This window comes from Oncorhynchus tshawytscha, linkage group LG03, assembly GCF_018296145.1.
Source record: "Oncorhynchus tshawytscha isolate Ot180627B linkage group LG03, Otsh_v2.0, whole genome shotgun sequence".
Classification (NCBI taxonomy): domain Eukaryota; kingdom Metazoa; phylum Chordata; class Actinopteri; order Salmoniformes; family Salmonidae; genus Oncorhynchus; species Oncorhynchus tshawytscha.
The window spans coordinates 63,604,465-63,630,878 of record NC_056431.1 but is presented as its reverse complement, the minus strand read 5'-3'; the positions used below and the strand labels follow the sequence as shown (position 1 = coordinate 63,630,878).

The 26,414-nt window shown below is 46.6% G+C and overlaps 1 protein-coding gene across 2 annotated transcripts in view; it reads right to left on the bottom strand.

Moving 5' to 3' along the window:
* Nucleotides 1–238: 238 nt before the first annotated feature.
* LOC112241278 (cholecystokinin receptor-like) overlaps nt 239–26,414 on the bottom strand; it is a 74,576-nt gene continuing 48,400 nt past the window's right edge. For both annotated transcript variants that reach the window (XM_024409414.2, XM_024409420.2), the window contains 4 exons: nt 16,502–16,750; nt 15,479–15,743; nt 1,506–1,633; nt 239–806 (listed from right to left, as the gene is read on the bottom strand). In XM_024409414.2, coding sequence (XP_024265182.1) covers nt 262–806; nt 1,506–1,633; nt 15,479–15,743; nt 16,502–16,750 — 1,187 coding nt within the window. In that variant the 3' untranslated portion in view covers nt 239–261. The remainder of the gene's footprint in view (nt 807–1,505; nt 1,634–15,478; nt 15,744–16,501; nt 16,751–26,414) is intronic.

Genomic DNA, 26,414 nt, shown 5'->3' with positions numbered 1-26,414 from the left:
ATTTACCCATGCTTAGTTCATCCCTTCAGATAGACATATCTAACTATCTCTCTGACCCCATTGGCTGCCTTGACATTAGCGTTGCAGTAATGGTCAGGCGTTGGTTTCCCTATAGCCCGTGGGTGCATCTCCCCATACCTACCATCCACAGGTTAACAGTTTCCCTATACGAATGACATAACATATCTCTCTGGTTTCCCCCCATGTCCCCCTTGTCCCCCCATGTCCCCCTCGTCCCCCAGTCAGTCAATGGTTCCTCCCTCAGCACGTCCCCATAGTGCTGACCGTGGTGTAACTAAATTTGGACATGGACACCCCCATAGCCATGGCGTCCTCCTCTCCATCCCGCAGCCCGTGGCGTCTGTGTCGGCAGGGCGGGCGGCAGCAGCAGGCGAAGGTGGCGAGCAGCGCAGTGCGGAAGCGTGTGTTCATGAAGCAGTAGGTGATGGGGTTGACACAGGCCGAGGTGTAGGACAGGAGGTGGATGAAGGAGATGGGGGCACCAGAGAGGGCACGGCGGGCAGAGACAGGGTGGAAAGCCTTCCAGGTGTTGGCGCAGTAGAGGGGCAACCAGCACAGGAAGAACAGAGCAACAATCACCACCAGCATCCGGATCACGCGCTTCTTGGCCAAGAGCTTGGCCTCCGAGGTGTTGCAGCGGGGACGCTCCAATTTGGACGCGGTTGCCGTCGATGATGTCAGAGTGGACATCTCCATGGAGCGCGGTCGCTTGGCGAGCTGGACGTAGCATCCATCACCGTCGTCGCTGCCGCAAGCCCCGGTGGTGGTCAGACCGTTCTTTAGACCTGAGGGGGCGGGGCAAAGAAGATGACAGAGGATTTACTTCGCAGGCAAGTAGAGGTCCAAAACTGTGAGGAGGGGTCAGATCAATTAGGTTTTGTAACTAATAATTTCAGACGGTCACAAATATTTATGATCCATTCAACACCCCATATATCTAAATTTAGCCATGATGAGCCACACAACCCTGGGTCACAGATGTATTTTAGAGGAGGCGCATCACCAAAAACCTGAGTCACATCTCTCATCTGAGGGCTAATGTTCCCTCTGTTTCTCTCTTCCTCCATATCACTACCCCTCTGTTTCTCTCTCCATCCCTCCCTCTCTCATATTGGACAGACAGATGGTGAAGGTCTACAGCCATCAGCAGCAGATATACTCCATATATCAGATCCTTCCAGCTACTCACTTCCACACTGACTAAAGGTTACGTTGCTCTAACCTGCAACACATTAACATGATTGAAATGCTAATGAAATGTTCATTCTGTGTGACCACAGAAAAGAGACAGCCCAAATCCTAATAATCTGGTTCAGAATTCAAACATCTGGGAAACACTACTGGGCAGTAACTGGATGATAACTATTTATTCTAGTACTCAAAGTTCATTCCAATTCAGCATTCTAACATCTTCTTACTAACCTCTCCACTGCAAGATGTAAATAAATGTGTGAATAATTAAATAACAGTAATGTAGGTCTCACCGGGGGATGATGTCTTCTGAACCATCTCAAACTGGATTCCCCGGTACAGCTCTCTGGAGATGAGTCCATAGGCCACAATCATCACCACCCCCGGAACAACAAAGAGCGTAAGCAGCAACATCATGTTCCTGGGACACACACAGGAAGTGGGTTTAACAAATTGACCTTAGACACTAATCCAAGGTATGTTGTGCCTTACCCCTCTTGAGATGGTTAAGGTTAGGATGTTTGGTGACTACTCTGATCCTAGATCTGTTCCCGAGGCCAGCTTCTTCAAGGAGCATAGAGAGAGCATAGGAGAAAAGGGCTCGCTCTCACAGGAGACTTCCAGAAAGAGGTTAGGCAGAGGAAGTCAAATAGACATTGGGTTAGAAGGTGCAAACCAGAGATGGGGATCTTCAATTCTTCAATATCTTTGCTGTGGTCCAACGGCTGGAGACAATAATGGTTGATACCCAGTGTAGAAGACATTCCACCACAATGCTGTTATTCTATTTAGTCGTCGTGGAGGACAAAATATGTGGAACGGGTAATCGAAAAGTATTAAATATGTTAACAGGGACATTGAGCTAGTCGATTAGGAATATAAATAGTTTGAATTAAATTAGCTCTCTGGCTAAAGCCACATGAATTATGTCCTTGATAGTCCATTGAAATTGTTTAGAGGCACCATGGCTATTAGAACAATATTCCACAATCATAAGAGAGCCTGTAGGAGATTAGAATAGTGACATAGTTAGATTAGAATAGTTATGTGCATCCATTCTTCCTTGGAACTGTCTCTTTATCTGTTTGGTTCCTACAAGTGTTTTAACTTGCTTTTGTAACTCATTATTGAACCCTTTGGAGAGTGAAAGAGAGGGTAAAGAGAGTACGTTTCGTGCATTTAATTAATCTCAATAATGATGTCAAATGGATGTCTGACTACAGCGGAGTAGGCTGGTGGAAGGAGCTATAGGAGGAAGGGGAGCAGAGCAGAGGTCAGGATCAGATGAGCTCCTCCATTTTTCAGCATTTTCTTAAAAAATATAGATTAGGAGTTAGATAAACTTGGATTTTTTGTCAGGAACAAATACTGGATTCTACCCTCTACAACATAACCCCTACTTCAAATCAAAACTTAAAACCTACAACCTGATTTTGGACGGAATTACGGAACTACCAAGGATTATTACTCTATACAGCAAATTCTCTGGAAAACAACAGAAACCTGAAAACACCATCCCAACCTGGAACTGAGTGAGTAATGTTTAGTCTGAAACTATATTTTATTTCCAAAAGCCAAGAAGAAAAATACACAACATTACTTTATAAGGACTGAATTCTAACATAATTCTGCCAAGCTTGATTCAGCTTCAACTAGCACTGACGTGTCAAGTGAGAGGTGTCAAAGCCCATTAGCCCAACAATGGCAGGAGAGTCACACAGTCTACCCCAACCAAATGGAGAGGCCTTAGAAGCTGCCTCCCGCTGTTCAGAGGTAATTAAAATACAGTACCCTGTGCATGTAAAGAATGATAAGGCAAGAAAAGATTACAAAATGAAGCTCCTTGTGGAAAATCAAGAGACATTACAAAAATGGGAACATCAGCAACCTTATCTTCCACACAAACCATCCCCTGGCATGGCACAGTCCTATATTAGCACACTACCCCTTTGATAAGAGAGGGGGGGTTAACGAGGGGTGGAAACTCAGAATACTTGATAACGAGGACTCTGAGTCAGGTAATATAAATATCTATAAGTCCAGAACAGTAATGGTACAGGGTAACCCCAAACAGTTTCAGCTGGACTTTCACCTAATCAAAGAATTAGCCCAGCAGGAGAAGCTCTCCCTTGATAAAGACACCCCCACCCCGAGCGGGTCAGACCAGACCTCTTCATTATGTAACCCCACAGACAAGCAGCCCCCAGCGGAGAGTCAACCTCCCAGCACAGATTACCACTCCCTCATTGAAATGAAGGACAAATTCACCCAGCTGGAGGTAAGGCAGGTGGAGCTGGAACAGCAGGTGATTACACTTCAGTCAGCACAGACCCAGACAACAGTCCAGCACAACCACACCCCCTTAACCAGACCCGGAATCCTGGAGGTGGAGAGAGACATATCTGCACTCTGGACAGTGGTGAGACAACTTCAACAGGAGAAAGAGCATTATCAGGAGAAGAACAGAGCACAAGAGGAGAGGATCAGACTGCTGGTGGAGGAGAGGTTGAGGGGGATGGAGTAGAGGGGTGAGAGGGACGGAGGAGAGGTTGAGGGGGATGGAGTAGAGGGGTGAGAGGGACGGAGGAGAGGTTGAGGGGGACGGCGTGTGACAGAGAACAACCCACTAGAGAGGTGGCACCCCCACAGAGAAGCCAGCAGAACAGCCCACCTCAGCACCCGACAAAAGTCTCGACACCACAGCAGAACAGTCCACACCAGACCCTGACCATAGAGTCGACATCGCAGCAGAACAGACAAATGAAGAACCCCAAGCCCAGCGGCACTCACCCCCTCTGAGCACCCCCCTGTCAGCCACCCTGATAGCCCTTCTGATAACCCCCCCACACCCACTGAGGACAAACACAAGACACAGATTGTACTACTTATGGACTCAAATGGGAAATATATAGAAGAAAATAAACTTTTTCCCAAACACAGTGTGTCTAAACTCTGGTGTCCAAACACCCAGCGCGCCCTCGACCTTCTGTCTGAGGACCAACTAGGCTCACCTAGCCACATAATAATACACACAGGCACAAACGACCTGAGAGCACAGCAGGAAAGGGTGGCCACAGCACTGAAGGGAGTGATTGAAAAGGCTTCTTCTACTTTCCCCAACGCACAAGTGGTTATCTACACCCTGCTACCACGAAAAGACTTCTACCCTGCCACAATAGAGCGGGTAAACGCAAGTATTTCTCGTGACTGTGCCTCAAACCAAATGTTTTCCTGGCCCACCACTCCACCCTGGACTTGAACAGCCTCTATGACCAGGTCCACCTCTACAAGGCAGCAGTGCCCACCTTTGCCCGAACTCTAAAGGACATCACTCTCAAACGTATCCCCAACACTTCACACAGGAGCAACAGATCAATAAACACCCCACCCAGACCAGCGAGACACCCTCCCAGACCTGCAGGACCCCCCCCTGGACCTACACATAGAGGACCCACGCCAAGAGGAATTACATCCAGACCACAGCACCCCCAGACACATCCACACCCCCACCCCAACCAATCAACACCCCCACGTCAACCATGCCCACACCCCATTTAGGCCCCCTCAGATCAGACCTATGCCACTCCTGCCCACCCCATGCACCCCACCCCCGCAAAGAGGGCCTCAACATGGAAGCCACACATACGCCCAGGTAGTGAGCGGGCAAACAGCCCAACCCCCACTCTCACACTCGCCCTAGCCAATGGCATTTACCAGATGCCCAGCAGGCTCTGCTCACACTTACTGGCCTGAGGACAAACCACGACCAAGAACATTGGACACTCTATGGAACAAAAAGCCTTCACTATATCATCCTGGAATATCCAAGGCCTGAGGTCATCTGCCTTTGGCCTAAAGAGCAGAAACCCAGACTTCACCAAAGAACAGACATTGTCCTCCTGCAAGAAACCTGGTATAGAGGAGACGGACCCACTGGTTGCCCTCTAGGTTACAGAGAGCTGGTAGTCCCATCCACCAAACTACCAGGTGTGAAACAGGGAAGGGACTCAGGGGGTATGCTAATTTGGTATAGAGCAGACCTAACTCACTCCATTAAATTAATCAAAACCGGAACATTCTACATTTGGCTAGAAATTCAAAAGGAAATTATCCTAACAGAGAAAAATGTCCTCCTGTGTGCTACCTGTATCCCCCCACTAGAATCCCCATACTTTAATGAAGACAGCTTCTCCATCCTGGAGGGGGAAATCAATCATTTCCAGGCCCAGGGACATGTACTAGTCTGTGGCGACCTAAATGCCAGAACCGGACAAGAACCTGACACCCTCAGCACACAGGGGGACAAACACCTGCCTGGAGGTGACAGCATTCCCTCCCACATATGCCCCCCTAGGCACAACTATGACAACACAACCAACAAAAACGGGTCACAACTCCTGCAGCACTGTCGCACGCTGGGTATGTACATAGTCAATCGTAGGCTTCGAGGGGACTCCTATGGTAGGTACACCTATAGCTCATCTCTTGGCAGTAGTACTGTAGACTACTTTATCACTGACCTCAACCCAGAGTCTCTCAGAGCGTTCACAGTCAGGCCACTGACACCCCTATCAGACCACAGCAAAATCACAGTCTACTTAAACAGAGCAATACTCAATCATGAGGCATCAAAGCCAAAGGAACTGAGTAACATTAAGAAATGCTATAGATGGAAGGAATGCAGTTTGGAAACCTACCAAAAAACAATTAGGCAACAACAAATTCAATCCCTTTTAGACAATGTCCTGGGTAAAACTTTCCACTGTAATAGTGAAGGTGTAAACTTGGCAGTAGAAAATCTTCACAGTATATTTGACCTCTCAGTTTCCCTATCAAATCTAAAAATCTCAAATAGAAAACCGAAGAAAATTAACAATAATGACAAATGGTTTGATGAAGAATGCAAAAATCTAAGAAAAAAATTGAGAAACCTGTCCAACCAAAAACATAGAGACCCGGAAAACCTGAGTCTACGCCTTCACTATGGTGAATCACTAAAACAATACAGAAATACACTACGGAAAAAGAAGGAACAGCATGTCATAAATCAGCTCAATGTAATTGAAGAATCCATAGACTCTAACCACTTCTGGGAAAATTGGAAAACACTAAACAAACAACAACACGATGAATTATCTATCCAAAATGGAGATGAGCTTTCGGAAAAGCTGACCACGACTCCATTTTGTTGATCCCTGCCTACAGACAGAAACTAAAACAAGAAGCTCCCACGCTGAGGTCTGTCCAACGCTGATCCGACCAAGCTGACTCCACACTCCAAGACTGCTTCCATCACGTGGACTGGGAGATGTTTCGTATTGCGTCAGACAACAACATTGACGAATACGCTGATACGGTGTGCGAGTTCATTAGAACGTGCGTTGAAGATGTCGTTCCCATAGCAACGATTAAAACATTCCCTAACCAGAAACCGTGGATTGATGGCAGCATTCGTGTGAAACTGAAGGCACGAACCACTGCTTTTAATCAGGGCAAGGTGTCTGGTAACATGACTGAATACAAACAGTGCAGCTATTCCCTCCGCAAGGCTATCAAACAAGCTAAGCGCCAGTACAGAGACAAAGTAGAATCTCAATTCAACGGCTCAGACACAAGAGGTATGTGGCAGGGTCTACAGTCAATCACGGACTACAGGAAGAAACCCAGCCCAGTCACGGACCAGGATGTCTTGCTCCCAGGCAGACTAAATAACTTTTTTGCCCGCTTTGAGGACAATACAGTGCCACTGACACGGCCTGCAACGGAAACATGCGGTCTCTCCACTGCAGCCGAAGTGAGTAAGACATTTAAACGTGTTAACCCTCGCAAGGCTGCAGGCCCAGACGGCATCCCCAGCCGCGCCCTCAGAGCATGCGCAGACCAGCTGGCCGGTGTGTTTACGGACATATTCAATCAATCCCTATACCAGTCTGCTGTTCCCACATGCTTCAAGAGGGCCACCATTGTTCCTGTTCCCAAGAAAGCTAAGGTAACTGAGCTAAACGACTACCGCCCCGTAGCACTCACATCCGTCATCATGAAGTGCTTTGAGAGACTAGTCAAGGACCATATCACCTCCACCCTACCTGACACCCTTGACCCACTCCAATTTGCTTACCGCCCAAATAGGTCCACAGACGATGCAATCTCAACCACACTGCACACTGCCCTAACCCATCTGGACAAGAGGAATACCTATGTGAGAATGCTGTTCATCGACTACAGCTCGGCATTCAACACCATAGTACCCTCCAAGCTCGTCATCAAGCTCGAGACCCTGGGTCTCGACCCCGCCCTGTGCAACTGGGTACTGGACTTCCTGACGGGCTGCCCCCAGGTGGTGAGGGTAGGCAACAACATCTCCTCCCCGCTGATCCTCAACACTGGGGCCCCACAAGGGTGCGTTCTGAGCCCTCACCTGTACTCCCTGTTCACCCACGACTGCGTGGCCATGCACGCCTCCAACTCAATCATCAAGTTTGCGGACGATACAACAGTGGTAGGCTTGATTACCAACAACGACGATACGGCCTACAGGGAGGAGGTGAGGGCCCTCGGAGTGTGGTGTCAGGAAAATAACCTCACACTCAACGTCAACAAAACTAAGGAGATGATTGTGGACTTCAGGAAACAGCAGAGGGAACACCCCCCTATCCACATCGATGGAACAGTAGTGGAGAGGGTAGCAAGTTTTAAGTTCCTCGGCATACACATCACAGACAAACTGAATTGGTCCACTCACACAGACAGCATCGTGAGGAAGGCGCAGCAGCGCCTCTTCAACCTCAGGAGGCTGAAGAAATTCGGCTTGTCACCAAAAGCACTCACAAACTTCTACAGATGCACAATCGAGAGCATCCTGGCGGGCTGTATCACCGCCTGGTATGGCAACTGCACCGCCCTCAACCGTAAGGCTCTCCAGAGGGTAGTGAGGTCTGCACAACGCATCACCGGGGGCAAACTACCTGCCCTCCAGGACACCTACACCACCCGATGCTACAGGAAGGCCATAAAGATCATCAAGGACATCAACCACCCGAGCCACTGCCTGTTCACCCCGCTGTCATCCAGAAGGCGAGGTCAGTTCAGGTGCATCAAAGCTGGGACCGAGAGACTGAAAAACAGCTTCTATCTCAAGGCCATCAGACTGTTAAACAGCCACCACTAACATTGAGTGGCTACTGCCAACACACTGTCAATGACACTGACTCTACTCCAGCCACTTTAATCATGGGAATTGATGGGAAATGATGTAAATATATCACTAGCCACTTTAAACAATGCTACCTTATATAATGTTACTTACCCTACATTGTTCATCTCATATGCATACGTTGATACTGTACTCTATATCATCGACTGCATCCTTATGTAATACATGTATCACTAGCCACTTTAACTATGCCAGGCTATGTGCTCACTGCCCACAAAATGAGGTGGAAACTGAGCTGCACTTCCTAACCTCCTGCCCAATGTATGACCATATTAGAGAGACATATTTCCCTCAGATTATACAGATCCACAAAGAATTTGAAAACAAATCCAATTTTGATAAACTCCCATATCTACTGGGTGAAATTCCACAGTGTGCCATCACAGCAGCAAGATTTGTGACCTGTTGCCACGAGAAAAGGGCAACCAGTGAAGAACACACACCATTGTAAATACAACCCATATTTATGCTTATTTATTTTATCTTGTGTCCTTTACCATTTGTACATTGTTAAAACACTGTATATATATAATATGACATTTGTAATGTCTTTATTGTTTTGAAACTTCTGTATGTGCAATGTTTACTGTTAATTTTGTATTGTTTATTTCACTTTATATACTCACTTTATATATTATCTACCTCACTTGCTTTGGCAATGTTAACACATGTTTCCCATGCCAATAAAGCCCTTGAATTGAATTGAATTGGAAGAGCTCAATGTAATGGCTGGAATAGAATAAATGGAATGGTATCAAACATAATGAAACCACATCTTTGACTACGTTCCATAATTTCCATTCCAGTCATTACAATGAGCCCTGTAACATAACAAGCTGGCATTTACAGGTTAGGTTGTTCTATGTCAGGGCCTCAGAGAGAGGGGATGGGGGATAAGGAGAGAGAGAGCGACAGAGAGAGAGAAACAGAGGCGGACAGAAGGAGGGACGAGCTGACTGACAAGCAGACGGACGGACAGACGGAGAGATGAGGACGCAAAGAGGGGGCTATAAAGAGGCGGGAGAAGAAGAGGTAGATATTAGAGAGGTACTACTGGTGGAGATAGAGGAGAGAGGTGGAATTACTGTTGGAGATAGAGGAGAGAGGAGGAATTACTGGTGGAGATAGAGGAGAGAGGAGGAATTACTGGTGGAGATAGAGGAGAGAGGAGGAATTACTGGTGGAGACAGAATAGAGAGGAGGTATTACTGTTGGAGATAGAGGAGAGAGGAGGAATTACTGGTGGAGATAGAGGAGAGAGGAGGAATTACTGGTGGAGATAGAATAGAGAGGAGGTATTACTGTTGTAGATAGAGGAGAGAGGAGGAATTACTGGTGGAGCTAGAGGAGAGAGGATGAATTACTGGTGGAGATAGAGGAGAGAGGAGGAATTACTGGTGGAGATAGAGGAGAGAGGAGGAATTACTGGTGGAGATAGAGGAGAGAGGATGAATTACTGGTGGAGATAGAGGAGAGGACGAATCACTGGTGGAGATAGAGGAGAGAGGAGGTATCACTGGTGGAGATAGAGGATAGGAGTTATCACTGGTGGAGTTAGAGGAGAGGAGTTACCACTGGTGGAGATAGAGGAGAGGAGGTATCACTGGTGGAGATAGAGGAGAGGAGGTATCACTGGTGGAGATATAGGAGAGGAGTTGTCACTGGTGGAGATAGAGGAGAGGAGTTGTCACTGGTGGAGATATAGGAGAGGAGTTATCACTGGTGGAGATAGAGGAGAAGGAGGTATCACTGGTGGAAATAGAGGGGGGAGTAGGTATCACTGGTGGAGATAGAGGAGAGAGGAGGTATCACTGGTGGAAATAGAGGATGGAGGAGGTATCACTGGTGGAGATAGAGGAGAGAGGAGGTATCACTGGTGGAGATAGAGGAGAGGGGATGTATTACTGGTGGAGATATAGGAGAGGAGTTATCACTGGTGGAGATAGAGGAGAGGAGGTATCACTGGTGGAGATAGAGGAGAGGAGTTATCACTGGTGGAGATAGAAGAGAGGGGATGTATTACTGGTGGAAATAGAGGGGGGAGTAGGTATCACTGGTGGAGATAGAGGAGAGAGGAGGTATCACTAGTAGAGATAGAGGAGAGGAGTTATCACTGGTGGAGATAGAGGAGAGGGGATGTATTACTGGTGGAAATAGAGGAGAGATGAGGTATCACTGGTGGAGATAGAGGAGAGAGGAGGTATCACTGGTGGAGATAGAGGAGAGGAGTTATCACTGGTGGAGATAGAGGAGAGGAGGTATCACTGGTGGAGATATAGGAGAGGAGTTATCACTGGTGGAGATAGACGAGAGGAGGTATCACTGTTGGAGATAGAGGAGAGGAGGTATCACTGGTGGAGCTATAGGAGAGGAGTTGTCACTGGTGGAGATAGAGAAGAGGAGTTGTCACTGGTGGAGATATAGAGAGGAGTTATCACTGGTGGAGATAGATGAGAGGAGGTATCACTGTTGGAGATAGAGGAGAGGAGGTATCACTGGTGGAGATAGAGGAGAGAGGAGGTATCACTGGTGGAGATAGAGGAGAGAGGAGGTATCACTGGTGGAGATAGAGGAGAGAGGAGTTATTACTTGTGGAGATGGAGGAGAGAGGAGGTATCACTGGTGGAGATAGAGGAGAGGAGTTATCACTGGTGGAGATAGATGATAGGAGTTATCACTTGTGGAGATAGAGGAGAGAGGAGGTATCACTGGTGGAGATAGAGGAGAGGAGTTATCACTGGTGGAGATAGAGGAGAGAGGAGGTATCACTGGTGGAGATATAGGAGAGGAGTTATCACTGGTGGAGATAGAGGAGAGGAGTTATCACTGGTGGAGGTAGAGGAGAGGAGTTATCACTGGTGGAGATAGAGGAGAGGAGTTATCACTGGTGGAGATAGAGGAGAGGAGTTATCACTGGTGGAGATAGAGGAGTGGAGTTATCACTGGTGGAGATAGATGAGAGGAGTTACCACTGGTGGAGATAGAGGAGAGAGGAGGTATCACTGGTGGAGATAGAGGAGAGAGGAGGTATCACTGATGGAGATAGAGGAGAGAGGAGGTATCACTGATGGAGATAGAGGAGAGAGGAGGTATCACTGGTGGAGATAGAGGAGAGAGGAGTTATCACTTGTGGAGATAGAGGAGAGAGGAGGTATCACTGGTGGAGATAGAGGAGAGGAGTTATCACTGGTGGAGATAGATGAGAGGAGTTACCACTGGTGGAGATAGAGGAGAGAGGAGGTATCACTGGTGGAGATAGAGGAGAGAGGAGGTATCACTGATGGAGATAGAGGAGAGAGGAGGTATCACTGATGGAGATAGAGGAGAGAGGAGGTATCACTGGTGGAGATAGAGGAGAGAGAAGTTATCACTGATGGAGATAGAGGAGAGAGGAGGTATCACTGGTGGAGATATAGGATAGTAGTTGTCACTGGTGGAGATAGAGGAGAGAGGAGTTATCACTGGTGGAGATAGAGGAGAGAGGAGGTATCACTGGTGGAGATAGAGGAGTTATCACTGATGGAGATAGAGGAGAGAGGAGGTATCACTCGTGGGGATAGAGGAGAGGAGGTATCACTGGTGGAGATATAGGATAGTAGTTGTCACTGGTGGAGATAGAGGAGAGAGGAGTTATCACTGGTGGAGATAGAGGAGAGGAGGTATCACTGGTGGAGATAGAGGAGAGGAGTTATCACTGGTGGAGGTAGAGGAGAGGAGTTACCACTGGTGGAGATATCACTGGTGGAGATAGAGGAGAGGAGTTATCACTGGTGGAGATAGACGAGAGGAGTTACCACTGGTGGAGATAGAGGAGAGAGGAGGTATCACTGGTGGAGATAGAGGAGAGATGAGGTATCACTGATGGAGATAGAGGAGAGAGGAGGTATCACTGATGGAGATAGAGGAGAGAGGAGGTATCACTGGTGGAGATAGAGGAGAGAGGAGGTATCACTGGTGGAGATAGAGGAGAGGAGTTATCACTGGTGGAGATAGATGACAGGAGTTACCACTGGTGGAGATAGAGGAGAGAGGAGGTATCACTGGTGGAGATAGAGGAGAGAAGAGGTATCACTGATGGAGATAGAGGAGAGAGGAGGTATCACTGATGGAGATAGAGGAGAGAGGAGGTATCACTGGTGGAGATAGAGGAGAGAGGAGTTATCACTGATGGAGATAGAGGAGAGAGGAGGTATCACTGGTGGAGATATAGGATAGTAGTTGTCACTGGTGGAGATAGAGGAGAGAGGAGTTATCACTGGTGGAGGTAGAGGAGAGGAGTTACCACTGGTGGAGATATCACTGGTGGAGATAGAGGAGAGGAGTTATCACTGGTGGAGATAGACGAGAGGAGTTACCACTGGTGGAGATAGAGGAGAGAGGAGTTATCACTGATGGAGATAGAGGAGAGAGGAGTTATCACTGGTGGAGATAGAGGAGAGGAGGTATCACTGGTGGAGATAGAGGAGAGGAGTTATCACTGGTGGAGGTAGAGGAGAGGAGTTACCACTGGTGGAGATATCACTGGTGGAGATAGAGGAGAGGAGTTATCACTGGTGGAGATAGACGAGAGGAGTTACCACTGGTGGAGATAGAGGAGAGAGGAGGTATCACTGGTGGAGATAGAGGAGAGAGGAGGTATCACTGATGGAGATAGAGGAGAGAGGAGGTATCACTGATGGAGATAGAGGAGAGAGGAGGTATCACTGGTGGAGATAGAGGAGAGAGGAGTTATCACTTGTGGAGATAGAGGAGAGAGGAGGTATTACTGGTGGAGATAGAGGAGAGGAGTTATCACTGGTGGAGATAGATGAGAGGAGTTACCACTGGTGGAGATAGAGGAGAGAGGAGGTATCACTGGTGGAGATAGAGGAGAGAGGAGGTATCACTGATGGAGATAGAGGAGAGAGGATGTATCACTGATGGAGATAGAGGAGAGAGGAGGTATCACTGGTGGAGATAGAGGAGAGAGGAGATATCACTGATGGAGATAGAGGAGAGGATGGAATCACTGGTGGAGATATAGGATAGTAGTTGTCACTGGTGGAGATAGAGGAAAGAGGAGTTATCACTGGTGGAGGTAGAGGAGAGGAGTTATCACTGGTGGAGATAGAGGAGAGGAGTTATCACTGGTGGAGATAGAGGAGAGGAGTTATCACTGGTGGAGATAGAGGAGAGGAGTTATCACTGGTGGAGGTAGAGGAGAGGAGTTATCACTGGTGGAGATAGAGGAGAGGAGTTATCACTGGTGGAGATAGAGGAGAGGAGTTATCACTGGTGGAGATAGAGGAGAGGAGTTATCACTGGTGGAGGTAGAGGAGAGGAGTTATCACTGGTGGAGATAGAGGAGAGGAGTTATCACTGGTGGAGGTAGAGGAGAGGAGTTCTCACTGGTGGAGGTAGAGGAGAGGAGTTATCACTGGTGGAGGTAGAGGAGAGGAGTTATCACTGTTGGAGGTAGAGGAGAGTGATGAGCTGCTTTGAAGAGAAAGAGCCAAATAAAAAGTAAACAAACCTTTTCAGGCGTTGCTCCTCCCTCCAAGCTGTCTCTCTCACTTTTACTTTAGTTTTCTGGAGAACCTCAGGAATGTGTTTGTGTGTGTGTGTGTGTGTGTGTGTGCGTGCGTGCGTGCGTGGTACCAACATGAAAGAAAAATGACTGAGCCGCATTACAGCTACAGCCAGTGTTTTCTCCCTGGAGAAGTCTACATCAAACCTAAAGCTTGTTTTAGTGGAAAGTTACACCTTATTTTGCTGTTGCACCCATTTTAGTAATGTGTTTATATTCTAATGAGTATGCAAAAACAACACTGCTGTATCATCACCCTAATGTATAGGTGTAGACAGATTTTATTTTGTTCGTTATCACAATTCCAACCAAACCCCCTAAAATGCAGTATTAGGACAACAGCACTAAGCAAAAAGTAAGATGAGAGGAATTAACACCCACCCACCCTTACACACACACACACTTCATACACAACCTCACCCCCCCACACACACACCCACCCTTACACACACACGCTTCATACACAACCTCACCCCCACACACACACCCACCCTTACACACACACGCTTCATACACAACCTCACCCCCACACACACACCCACCCTTACACACACACACTTCATACACAACCTCACCCCCACACACACACCCACCCTTACACACACACGCTTCATACACAACCTCACCCCCACACACACACCCACCCTTACACACACACACTTCATACACAACCTCACCCCCCCACACACACACCCACCCTTACACACACACGCTTCATACACAACCTCACCCCCACACACACACCCACCCTTACACACACACACTTCATACACAACCTCACCCCCACACACACACACCCACACGCTTCATACACAACCTCACCCCACACACACACACACACACACACCCTTACACACACACACTTCATACACAACCTCATCCCCACACACACACACACCCACCCTTACACACACACGCTTCATACACAACCTCACCCCCAAACACACCCACCCTTACACACACACACTTCATACACAACCTCACCCCCACACACACCCACCTACCCACACACACACACACACACACACACACACACACACACACACACACACACACACTTCAACCTCACCTCCCACACACACCCACACACCCTTACACACACACACTTCATACACAACCTCATCCCCACACACACACACACCCACCCTTACACACACACGCTTCATACACAACCTCACCCCCAAACACACCCACCCTTACACACACACACTTCATACACAACCTCACCCCCACACACACCCACCTACCCGTACACACACACACACACACACACACACACACACACACACACACACACACACACACACACACACACACACACACACACTTCAACCTCACCTCCCACACACACCCACCCACCCTTACACACAAACACACTTCTTACACAACCTCACCCCCACACACACACACCCACCCGTACACACACACACACACACACACTTCAACCTCACCCCCACACACCACCTCCCCCCCACACACACACTCACCAGGCCTGCTCCACCTCCGGATAGGGCCAGATGTGGCGACACATGCGTGCGATGGTGATGTTGTCCTTTAGGGGAACATGCTTCAGGTGGCTGAACACGGGGTAGGGGGTCATGATCATGAAGGACAGGAACCAGGTGGCGGCGATCACCCGGTAGGCATGGGAACGGGTCTGCCACGCCCGCGATTTCAGCGGGTTGCAGATGGCGCTGTAGCGCTCGATCGCTATGGCAACCAGGCTGAAGGTGGAGATGCTCACGGATACACCTGTTGGAAAGTAAAGAGATGAGAAACGACACATAAACAACACTTTTAAAAGTTTCAAATATGTACAACCTTTTCTGTTAGTTACGTAAGAGTTCTGCTAAGTTTACATCTTGAAAGGTTCCAACTTTTGTAAATTATCAGATGTGACCCTAACTGAAGGTTATGAATCATAGATCAGGACGTACTGAGCACTTTTGAGTGAAGATGTGTTTTTAAGGATGTGTTAGTGAAACATGAGTGGGAGATGTTGGCTAAATACAGATAGTGTTTGAGGAAATCACATCCTGAACCTCCTGATCTGATCCCCCAGACTGGAGAAGGGAAAGGATTCTATGCTCTCCTCCTAATCCATATCCTCCTACTAGCTGGAACATGACATTAGACTGTGTGTGTGTGTGTGTGTGTGTGTGTGTGGGGGGGGCCTGGGAGCCTGGGAGCCTGCATGCTTGTGTGTGTTCATCCATGTGCGATATTCTATGTATGTCTGTGTGCAGGTCTGTGAGGTGTCCTGTGCTGCGTTATTCTGTGGGGACCATCGGGAGCAGCTGGAGAGCACGGCCAGCAGATTCCCAGATCCTGCCCTTTCCCCTCTTGCTCTCTCAATGCATCCTAATGATGATTCTCTGTCTCAGTTCCTTCCATGCCACTAGGTGCCAAGTTTTCCTTTACACTGCCCTACTCTATACATCTTACATGATACCTAGTCAGTCTCCCTCTCTCTCTCCTCTTCTCTCCCCCCCGCTCTCCTCCTGTCTCACCCATGAGGTAGGCCACTATCTTGCACATGGCGGCTCCAAAGATGAAGTCCTCCAGGAGGTTGGGGATGAGGGTGAAGGGCATGCAGAAGATGGCCATCATCAGGTCGCTGACCGCCAGGGACAGCAGGAAGGAGTTGGTGACCGTCCTCATGCGCTTGTTGACTGCCAGGACCACGATAATGAGCAGGTTGCCCAACACACTGAGGAGGAAGATGACCGAATAGAGCAGGATACGCAGAGAGTCCACCTCTAGAGGTAGGAGGAGAGAGACAGAGAATAGAGGGATGGAGTTAACAGAGAGTCCACCTCTAGAGGTAGGAGGAGAGAGACAGAGAATAGAGGGATGGAGTTAACAGAGAGTCCACCTCTAGAGGTAGGAGGAGAGAGACAGAGAATAGAGGGATGGAGTTAACAGAGAGTCCACCTCTAGAGGTAGGAGGAGAGAGACAGAGAATAGAGGGATGGAGTTAACAGAGAGTCCACCTCTAGAGGTAGGAGGAGAGAGACAGAGAATAGAGGGATGGAGTTAACAGACAGTCCACCTCTAGAGGTAGGAGGAGAGAGACAGAGAATAGAGGGATGGAGTTAACAGACAGTCCACCTCTAGAGGTAGGAGGAGAGAGACAGAGAATAGAGGGATGGAGTTAACAGACAGTCCACCTCTAGAGGTAGGAGGAGAGAGACAGAGAATAGAGGGATGGAGTTAACAGAGAGTCCACCTCTAGAGGTAGGAGGAGAGAGACAGAGAATAGAGGGATGGAGTTAACAGAGAGTCCACCTCTAGAGGTAGGAGGAGAGAGACAGAGAATAGAGGGATGGAGTTAACAGAGAGTCCACCTCTAGAGGTAGGAGGAGAGAGACAGAGAATAGAGGGATGGAGTTAACAGAGAGTCCACCTCTAGAGGTAGGAGGAGAGAGACAGAGAATAGAGGGATGGAGTTAACAGACAGTCCACCTCTAGAGGTAGGAGGAGAGAGACAGAGAATAGAGGGATGGAGTTAACAGAGAGTCCACCTCTAGAGGTAGGAGGAGAGAGACAGAGAATAGAGGGATGGAGTTAACAGAGAGTCCACCTCTAGAGGTAGGAGGAGAGAGACAGAGAATAGAGGGATGGAGTTAACAGACAGTCCACCTCTAGAGGTAGGAGGAGAGAGACAGAGAATAGAGGGATGGAGTTAACAGAGAGTCCACCTCTAGAGGTAGGAGGAGAGACTGCCAACACACTGTCAATGACACTGACTCTACTCCAGCCACTTTAATCATGGGAATCGATGGGAAATGATGTAAATATATCACAAGCCACTTTAAACAATGCTACCTTATATAATGTTACTTACCCTACATTGTTCATCTCATATGCATACGTTGATACTGTACTCTATATCATCGACTGCATCCTTATGTAATACATGTATCACTAGCCACTTTAACTATGCCACTTGGTTTACATACTTATCTCATATGTATATACTGTACTCGATATCATCTACTGTATCTTGCCTATGCTGCTCTGTACCATCACTCATTCATATATCCTTATGTACATATTCTTTATCCCCTTACACTGTGTATGACAGTAGTTTTTTTTGGAATTGTTAGTTAGATTACTTGCTCGTTATTACTGCATTGTCGGAACTAGAAGCACAAGCATTTCGCTACACTCGCATTAACATCTGCTAACCATGTGTATGTGACAAATAAAATTTGATTTGATTTGATTTGATTTGAGAGACAGAGAATAGAGGGATGGAGTTAACAGAGAGTCCACCTCTAGAGGTAGGAGGAGAGAGACAGATAATAGAGGGATGGAGTTAACAGAGAGTCCACCTCTAGAGGTAGGAGGAGAGAGACAGAGAATAGAGGGATGGAGTTAACAGACAGTCCACCTCTAGAGGTAGGAGGAGAGAGACAGAGAATAGAGGGATGGAGTTAACAGAGAGTCCACCTCTAGAGGTAGGAGGAGAGAGACAGAGAATAGAGGGATGGAGTTAACAGAGAGTCCACCTCTAGAGGTAGGAGGAGAGAGACAGAGAATAGAGGGATGGAGTTAACAGAGAGTCTTCTGTATGTGTATGTCTTCTGTAACTTCTGTATGTGTAATGTTTACTGTTAATTTTTATTGTTTACTTCACTTTTGTATATTATCTACCTCACTTGCTTTGGCAATGTTAACACATGTTTCCCATGCCAATAAAGCCCCTTGAATTGAATTGAATTGAGAGAGTTAGAGACAGAGAGACACAGAGGAAGAGAGTTAGAGAGAGAGAGGAAGAGAGAGACAGAGAGGAAGAGAGTTACAGAGTTACAGAGAGACAGAGAGGAAGAGAGAGACAGAGAGGAAGAGAGAGAGAGAGAGAGTTACAGAGAGACAGAGAGGAAGAGAGAGAGAGAGTTAGACAGAGAGACACAGAGGAAGAGAGTTACAGAGAGACAGAGAGGAAGAGAGTTACAGTTACAGAGAGACAGAGAGGAAGAGAGTTAGAGAGAGACAGAGAGGAAGAGAGTTACAGTTACAGAGAGACAGAGAGGAAGAGAGTTAGAGAGAGACAGAGAGGAAGAGAGTTACAGTTACAGAGAGACAGAGAGGAAGAGAGTTAGAGAGAGAGACAGAGAGGAAGAGAGTTACAGTTACAGAGAGACAGAGAGGAAGAGAGTTAGAGAGAGACAGAGAGGAAGAGAGTTACAGTTACAGAGAGACAGAGAGGAAGAGAGAGAGAGAGAGACAGAGAGAAAGAGAGAGAGTTAGACAGAGAGAAAGAGAGAGAGAGAGTTAGACAGAGAGAAAGAGAGAGAGAGAGTTAGACAGAGAGAAAGTGAGAGAGAGAGGGGGGAAGAGAGAGAGAGTTAGACAGAGAGAAAGAGAGAGAGTTAGACAGAGAGAAAGAGAGAGAGAGAGTTAGACAGAGAGAAAGAGAGAGAGAGAGTTAGACAGAGAGAAAGTGAGAGAGAGAGGGGGGAAGAGAGAGAGAGAGTTAGAGAAAGACAGAGAGGAAGAGAGTTACAGTTACAGAGAGACAGAGAGGAAGAGAGAGAGAGAGAGACAGAGAGAAAGAGAGAGAGTTAGACAGAGAGAAAGAGAGAGAGAGAGTTAGACAGAGAGAAAGAGAGAGAGAGAGTTAGACAGAGAGAAAGTGAGAGAGAGAGGGGGGAAGAGAGAGAGAGAGTTAGACAGAGAGAAAGAGAGAGAGTTAGACAGAGAGAAAGAGAGAGAGAGAGTTAGACAGAGAGAAAGAGAGAGAGAGAGTTAGACAGAGAGAAAGTGAGAGAGAGAGGGGGGAAGAGAGAGAGAGAGTTAGAGAGAGACAGAGAGGAAGAGAGTTAGAGAGAGACAGAGAGGAAGAGAGTTACAGTTACAGAGAGACAGAGAGGAAGAGAGAGAGAGAGAGACAGAGAGAAAGAGAGAGAGTTAGACAGAGAGAAAGAGAGAGAGAGAGTTAGACAGAGAGAAAGAGAGAGAGAGAGTTAGACAGAGAGAAAGTGAGAGAGAGAGGGGGGAAGAGAGAGAGAGAGTTAGACAGAGAGAAAGAGAGAGAGTTAGACAGAGAGAAAGAGAGAGAGAGAGTTAGACAGGGAGAAAGAGAGAGAGTTAGACAGGGAGAAAGAGAGAGAGAGAGTTAGACAGAGAGAAAGAGAGAGAGTTAGACAGAGAGAAAGTGAGAGAGAGAGGGGGGAAGAGAGAGAGAGAGTTAGAGAGAGACAGTGACAGAGATGAAGAGAGTTAGAGAGAGGAAGAGAGAGAGAGAGTTAGAGAGAGACAGAGACACGGAGGAAGTGAGAGAGAGAGTTAGAGAAAGACAGAGAGACACAGAGGAAGAGAGTTAGAGAGAGACAGAGAGGAAGAGAGAGAGAGTTACAGAGAGACAGAGGAAGAGAGAGAGTTAGAGAGAGAGAGAGAGACACAGAGGAAGAGAGTTAGAGAGAGACAGAGGAAGAGAGAGAGTTAGAGACAGAGGGACAGAGAGGAAGAGAGTTAGAGAGAGAGAGGAAGAGAGAGAGAGACAGAGAGACACAGAGGAAGAGAGAGAGTTAGAGACAGAGGGACAGAGAGGAAGAGAGTTAGAGAGAGAGAGGAAGAGAGAGAGAGACAGAGAGACACAGAGGAAGAGAGAGAGTTAGAGACAGAGGGACAGAGAGGAAGAGAGTTAGAGAGAGAGAGGAAGAGAGAGAGAGACAGAGAGACACAGAGGAAGAGAGAGTTACAGAGAGACAGAGAGGAAGAGAGTTACAGAGAGACAGAGAGGAAGAGAGAGACAGAGAGACACAGAGGAAGAGAGAGAGAGACAGAGAGACACAGAGGAAGAGAGAGAGAGACAGAGAGACACAGAGGAAGAGAGAGTTACAGAGAGACAGAGAGGAAGAGAGAGACAGAGTTAGACAGAGAGAAAGTGAGAGAGAGAGGGGGGAAGAGAGAGAGAGGTAGACAGAGAGAAAGAGAGAGAGAGAGAGGAAGAGAGAGAGAGAGTTAGACAGAGAGAAAGAGAGAGAGAGAGGGGAAGAGAGAGAGAGAGTTAGACAGAGAGAAAGAGAGAGAGAGAGGAAGAGAGAGAGAGAGTTAGACAGAGAGAAAGAGAGAGAGAGAGGGGAAGAGAGAGAGAGAGTTAGACAGAGAGAAAGAGAGAGAGAGAGGAAGAGAGAGAGAGAGTTAGACAGAGAGAAAGAGAGAGAGAGAGGGGAAGAGAGAGAGAGAGTTAGAGAAAGACAGTGACAGAGATGAAGAGAGTTAGAGAGAGGAAGAGAGAGAGAGAGTTAGAGAGAGACAGAGACACGGAGGAAGTGAGCGAGAGAGTTAGAGAAAGACAGAGAGACACAGAGGAAGAGTTAGAGAGAGACAGAGAGGAAGAGAGAGAGAGTTACAGAGAGACAGAGGAAGAGAGAGAGTTAGAGAGAGAGAGAGAGAGAGAGTTAGAGAGAGAAAGGAAGAGAGAGAGAGAGTTGGACAGAGAGAGAGGAAGAGAGAGAGAGTTAGAGAGACAGAGAGACAGAGAGGAAGAGAGAGAGAGTTACAGAGAGACAGAGGAAGAGAGAGAGTTAGAGAGACAGAAAGGAAGAGAGAGAGAGAGTTGGACAGAGAGAGAGGAAGAGAGAGAGAGAGTTAGAGAGACAGAGAGACACAGAGGAAGAGAGTTAGGAGCAAACTAGAATGCTATTTGGCCCTACACAGAGAGTACACAGCGGCAGAATACCTGACCACTGTGACTGGCCCAAAATTAAGGAAAGCTTTGACTATGTACAGACTCAGTGAGCGTAGCCTTGCTATTGAGAAAGACCGCCGTAGGCAGACATGGCTCTCAAGAGAAGACAGACTATGTGCTCACTGCCCACAAAATCAGGTGGAAACTGAGCTGCACTTCCTAACCTCCTGCCCAATGTATGATCATATTAGAGAGACATATGTCCCTCAGATTACACAGATCCACAAAGAATTTGAAAACAAATCCAATTTTGATAAACTCCCATATCTACTGGGGGAAATTCCACAGTGTGCCATCACAGCAGCAAGATTTGTGACCTGTTGCCATGAGAAAAGGGCAACCAGTGAAGAACACACACCATTGTAAATACAACCCATATTTATTCTTATTTATTTTCCCTTGTGTTCTTTAACCATTTGTACAATGTTACAACACTGTATATACATATATATAATATGACATTTGTAATGTTTTTATTGTTTTGAAACTTCTGTATGTGTAATGTTTACTGTTAATTTTTATTGTTTACTTCACTTTTGTATATTATCTACCTCACTTGCTTTGGCAATGTTAACACATGTTTCCCATGCCAATAAAGCCCCTTGAATTGAATTGAATTGAGAGAGTTAGAGACAGAGAGACACAGAGGAAGAGAGTTAGAGAGAGAGAGGAAGAGAGAGACAGAGAGGAAGAGAGAGAGAGAGAGAGAGTTACAGAGAGACAGAGAGGAAGAGAGAGAGAGAGTTAGACAGAGAGACACAGAGGAAGAGAGTTACAGAGAGACAGAGAGGAAGAGAGTTACAGTTACAGAGAGACAGAGAGGAAGAGAGTTAGAGAGAGACAGAGAGGAAGAGTTAGAGAGAGAGACAGAGAGGAAGAGAGTTACAGTTACAGAGAGACAGAGAGGAAGAGAGTTAGAGAGAGAGACAGAGAGGAAGAGAGTTACAGTTACAGAGAGACAGAGAGGAAGAGAGAGAGAGAGAGACAGAGAGAAAGAGAGAGAGAGAGTTAGACAGAGAGAAAGAGAGAGAGAGAGTTAGACAGAGAGAAAGAGAGAGAGAGAGGGGGGAAGAGAGAGAGAGAGTTAGACAGAGAGAAAGAGAGAGAGTTAGACAGAGAGAAAGAGAGAGAGAGAGTTAGACAGAGAGAAAGAGAGAGAGAGAGTTAGACAGAGAGAAAGTGAGAGAGAGAGGGGGGAAGAGAGAGAGAGAGTTAGACAGAGAGAAAGAGAGAGAGAGAGTTAGACAGAGAGAAAGAGAGAGAGAGAGTTAGACAGAGAGAAAGAGAGAGAGAGAGTTAGACAGAGAGAAAGAGAGAGAGAGAGTTAGACAGAGAGAAAGTGAGAGAGAGAGGGGGGAAGAGAGAGAGAGAGTTAGAGAAAGACAGTGACAGAGATGAAGAGAGTTAGAGAGAGGAAGAGACACGGAGGAAGTGAGAGAGAGAGTTAGAGAAAGACAGAGAGACACAGAGGAAGAGAGTTAGAGAGAGACAGAGAGGAAGAGAGAGAGAGTTACAGAGAGACAGAGGAAGAGAGAGAGTTAGAGAGAGAGAGAGAGACACAGAGGAAGAGAGTTAGAGAGAGACAGAGGAAGAGAGAGAGTTAGAGACAGAGGGACAGAGAGGAAGAGAGTTAGAGAGAGAGAGGAAGAGAGAGAGAGAGAGAGAGAGTTACAGAGAGACAGAGAGGAAGAGAGAGAGAGTTACAGAGAGACAGAGAGGAAGAGAGAGAGAGTTACAGAGAGACACAGAGGAAGAGAGTTACAGAGAGACAGAGAGGAAGAGAGTTACAGTTACAGAGAGACAGAGAGGAAGAGAGTTAGAGAGAGACAGAGAGGAAGAGAGTTACAGTTACAGAGAGACAGAGAGGAAGAGAGTTAGAGAGAGACAGAGAGGAAGAGAGTTACAGTTACAGAGAGACAGAGAGGAAGAGAGAGAGAGAGAGACAGAGAGAAAGAGAGAGACAGAGAGTTAGAGAGAGACAGAGAGGAAGAGAGTTACAGTTACAGAGAGACAGAGAGGAAGAGAGTTAGAGAGAGACAGAGAGGAAGAGAGTTACAGTTACAGAGAGACAGAGAGGAAGAGAGTTAGAGAGAGACAGAGAGAAAGAGAGTTACAGTTACAGAGAGACAGAGAGGAAGAGAGTTAGAGACAGAGAGACACAGAGGAAGAGAGTTAGAGAGAGAGAGGAAGAGAGAGACAGAGAGACACAGAGGAAGAGAGAGAGAGAGAGAGTTACAGAGAGACAGAGAGGAAGAGAGAGAGAGGAAGAGAGTTACAGAGAGACACAGAGGAAGAGAGAGAGAGGAAGAGAGTTACAGAGAGACACAGAGGAAGAGAGAGAGAGGAAGAGAGTTACAGAGAGACACAGAGGAAGAGAGAGAGAGGAAGAGAGTTACAGAGAGACACAGAGGAAGAGAGTTACAGTTACAGAGAGACAGAGAGGAAGAGAGAGAGTTAGACAGAGAGAAAAAGAGAGAGAGAGTTAGAGAAAGACAGTGACAGAGATGAAGAGAGTTAGAGAGAGGAAGAGAGAGAGAGAGTTAGAGAGAGACAGAGACAGAGAGGAAGAGAGTTAGAGAGAGGAAGAGAGAGAGAGAGTTAGAGAGAGACAGAGACACAGAGGAAGTGAGAGAGAGAGTTAGACAGAGAGAGAGAGAGAGAGTTAGACAGAGAGAAAGTGAGAGAGAGAGGGGGGAAGAGAGAGAGTTAGAGAAAGACAGTGACAGAGATGAAGAGAGTTAGAGAGAGGAAGAGAGAGAGAGAGTTAGAGAGAGACAGAGACACGGAGGAAGTGAGAGAGAGAGTTAGAGAAAGACAGAGAGACACAGAGGAAGAGTTAGAGAGAGACAGAGAGGAAGAGAGAGAGAGTTACAGAGAGACAGAGGAAGAGAGAGAGTTAGAGAGAGAGAGAGTTAGAGAAAGACAGTGACAGAGATGAAGAGAGTTAGAGAGAGGAAGAGAGAGAGAGAGTTAGAGAGAGACAGAGACACGGAGGAAGTGAGAGAGAGAGTTAGAGAAAGACAGAGAGACACAGAGGAAGAGTTAGAGAGAGACAGAGAGACAGAGGAAGAGAGAGAGAGAGAGAGTTAGAGAAAGACAGAGACACGGAGGAAGTGAGAGAGAGAGTTAGAGAAAGACAGAGAGACACAGAGGAAGAGAGAGATAGTTACAGAGAGACAGAGGAAGAGAGAGAGAGAGAGAGTTAGAGAGACTGAGAGGAAGAGAGAGAGACAGAAAGGAAGAGAGAGAGAGAGAGAGAGAGTTAGAGAGACTGAGAGGAAGAGAGAGAGACAGAAAGGAAGAGAGAGAGAGAGTTAGAGAGAGACTCCCATATCTACTGGGTGAAATTCCACAAATTCCACAGTGCCATCACAGCAGCAAGATTTGTGACCTGTTGCCATGAGAAAAGGGCAAACAGTGAAGACCAAACACCATTGTAAATACAACCCATATTTATGCTTATTAATTTTCCCTTGTGTACTTTAACCATTTGTACATTGTTACAACACTGTATATATATATATATATATATATATATATATATATATATATATATATATATATATATATATATATATATATATATATATATATATATATATATATATATAATATGACATTTGTAATGTCTTTATTGTTTTGAAACTTCTGTATGTGTAATGTTTACTGTTCATTTTTATTGTTTATTATTAGTGTTTATTTCACTTTTGTATATTATCTACCTCACTGGCTTTGGCAATGTTAACATATGTCTCTCTAATATGGTCATACATTGGGCAGGAGGTTAGGAAGTGCAGCTCAGTTTCCACCTCATATTGTGGGCAGTGAGCACATAGCCTGTCTTCTCTTGAGAGCCATGTCTGCCTACGGCGGCCTTTCTCAATAGCAAGGCTATGCTCACTGAGTCTGTACATAGACAAAGCTTTCCTTAATTTTGGGTCAGTCACAGTGGTCAGGTATTCTGCCGCTGTGTACTCTCTGTGTAAAGCCAAATAGCATTCTAGTTTGCTCTGTTTTTTTGTTAATTCTTTCCAATGTGTTGAGCAATTATCTTTTTGTTTTCTCATGATTTGGTTGGGTCTAATTGTGTTGCTGTCCTGGGGCTCTGTAGGGTGTGTTTGTGTTTGTGAACAGGACCAGCTTGCTTAGGGGACTCTTCTCCAGGTTCATCTCTCTGCAGGTGATGGCTTTGTTATGGAAGGTTTGGGAATTACTTCCTTTTAGGTGGTTATAGAATTTAACGGCACTTTTCTGAATTTTGATAATTAGTAGGTATCGGCCTAATTCTGCTCTGCATGCATTATTTGGTTTTCTACGTTGTACACGGAGGATATTTTTGCAGAATTCTGTGTGCAGAGTCTCAATTTGGTGTTTGTCACATTTTGTGAAGTCTTGGTTGGTGAGCGGACCCCAGACCTCACAACCATAAAGGGCAATGGGCTCTATGACTGATTCAAGTATTTTTAGCCAAATCCTAATTGGTATGTTGAAATTTATGTTCCTTTTGATGGCAAGAGAGAGAGAGAGAGAGAGAGAGAGGAAGAGAGAGAGTTAGAGAGAGACAGAGAGACAGAGAGAAAGAAAGAGTGAGAAAAAGACAGAGAGGAAGGAAGGAAGGTATATAAAAATAAAGATAATTCCAGTCTCTGTTGACTACCTTAAAGGTTCCATTGGGATACCTCTTCCGGTCTGGAAACTAAATGGAGGATTCTCAAAGTAAT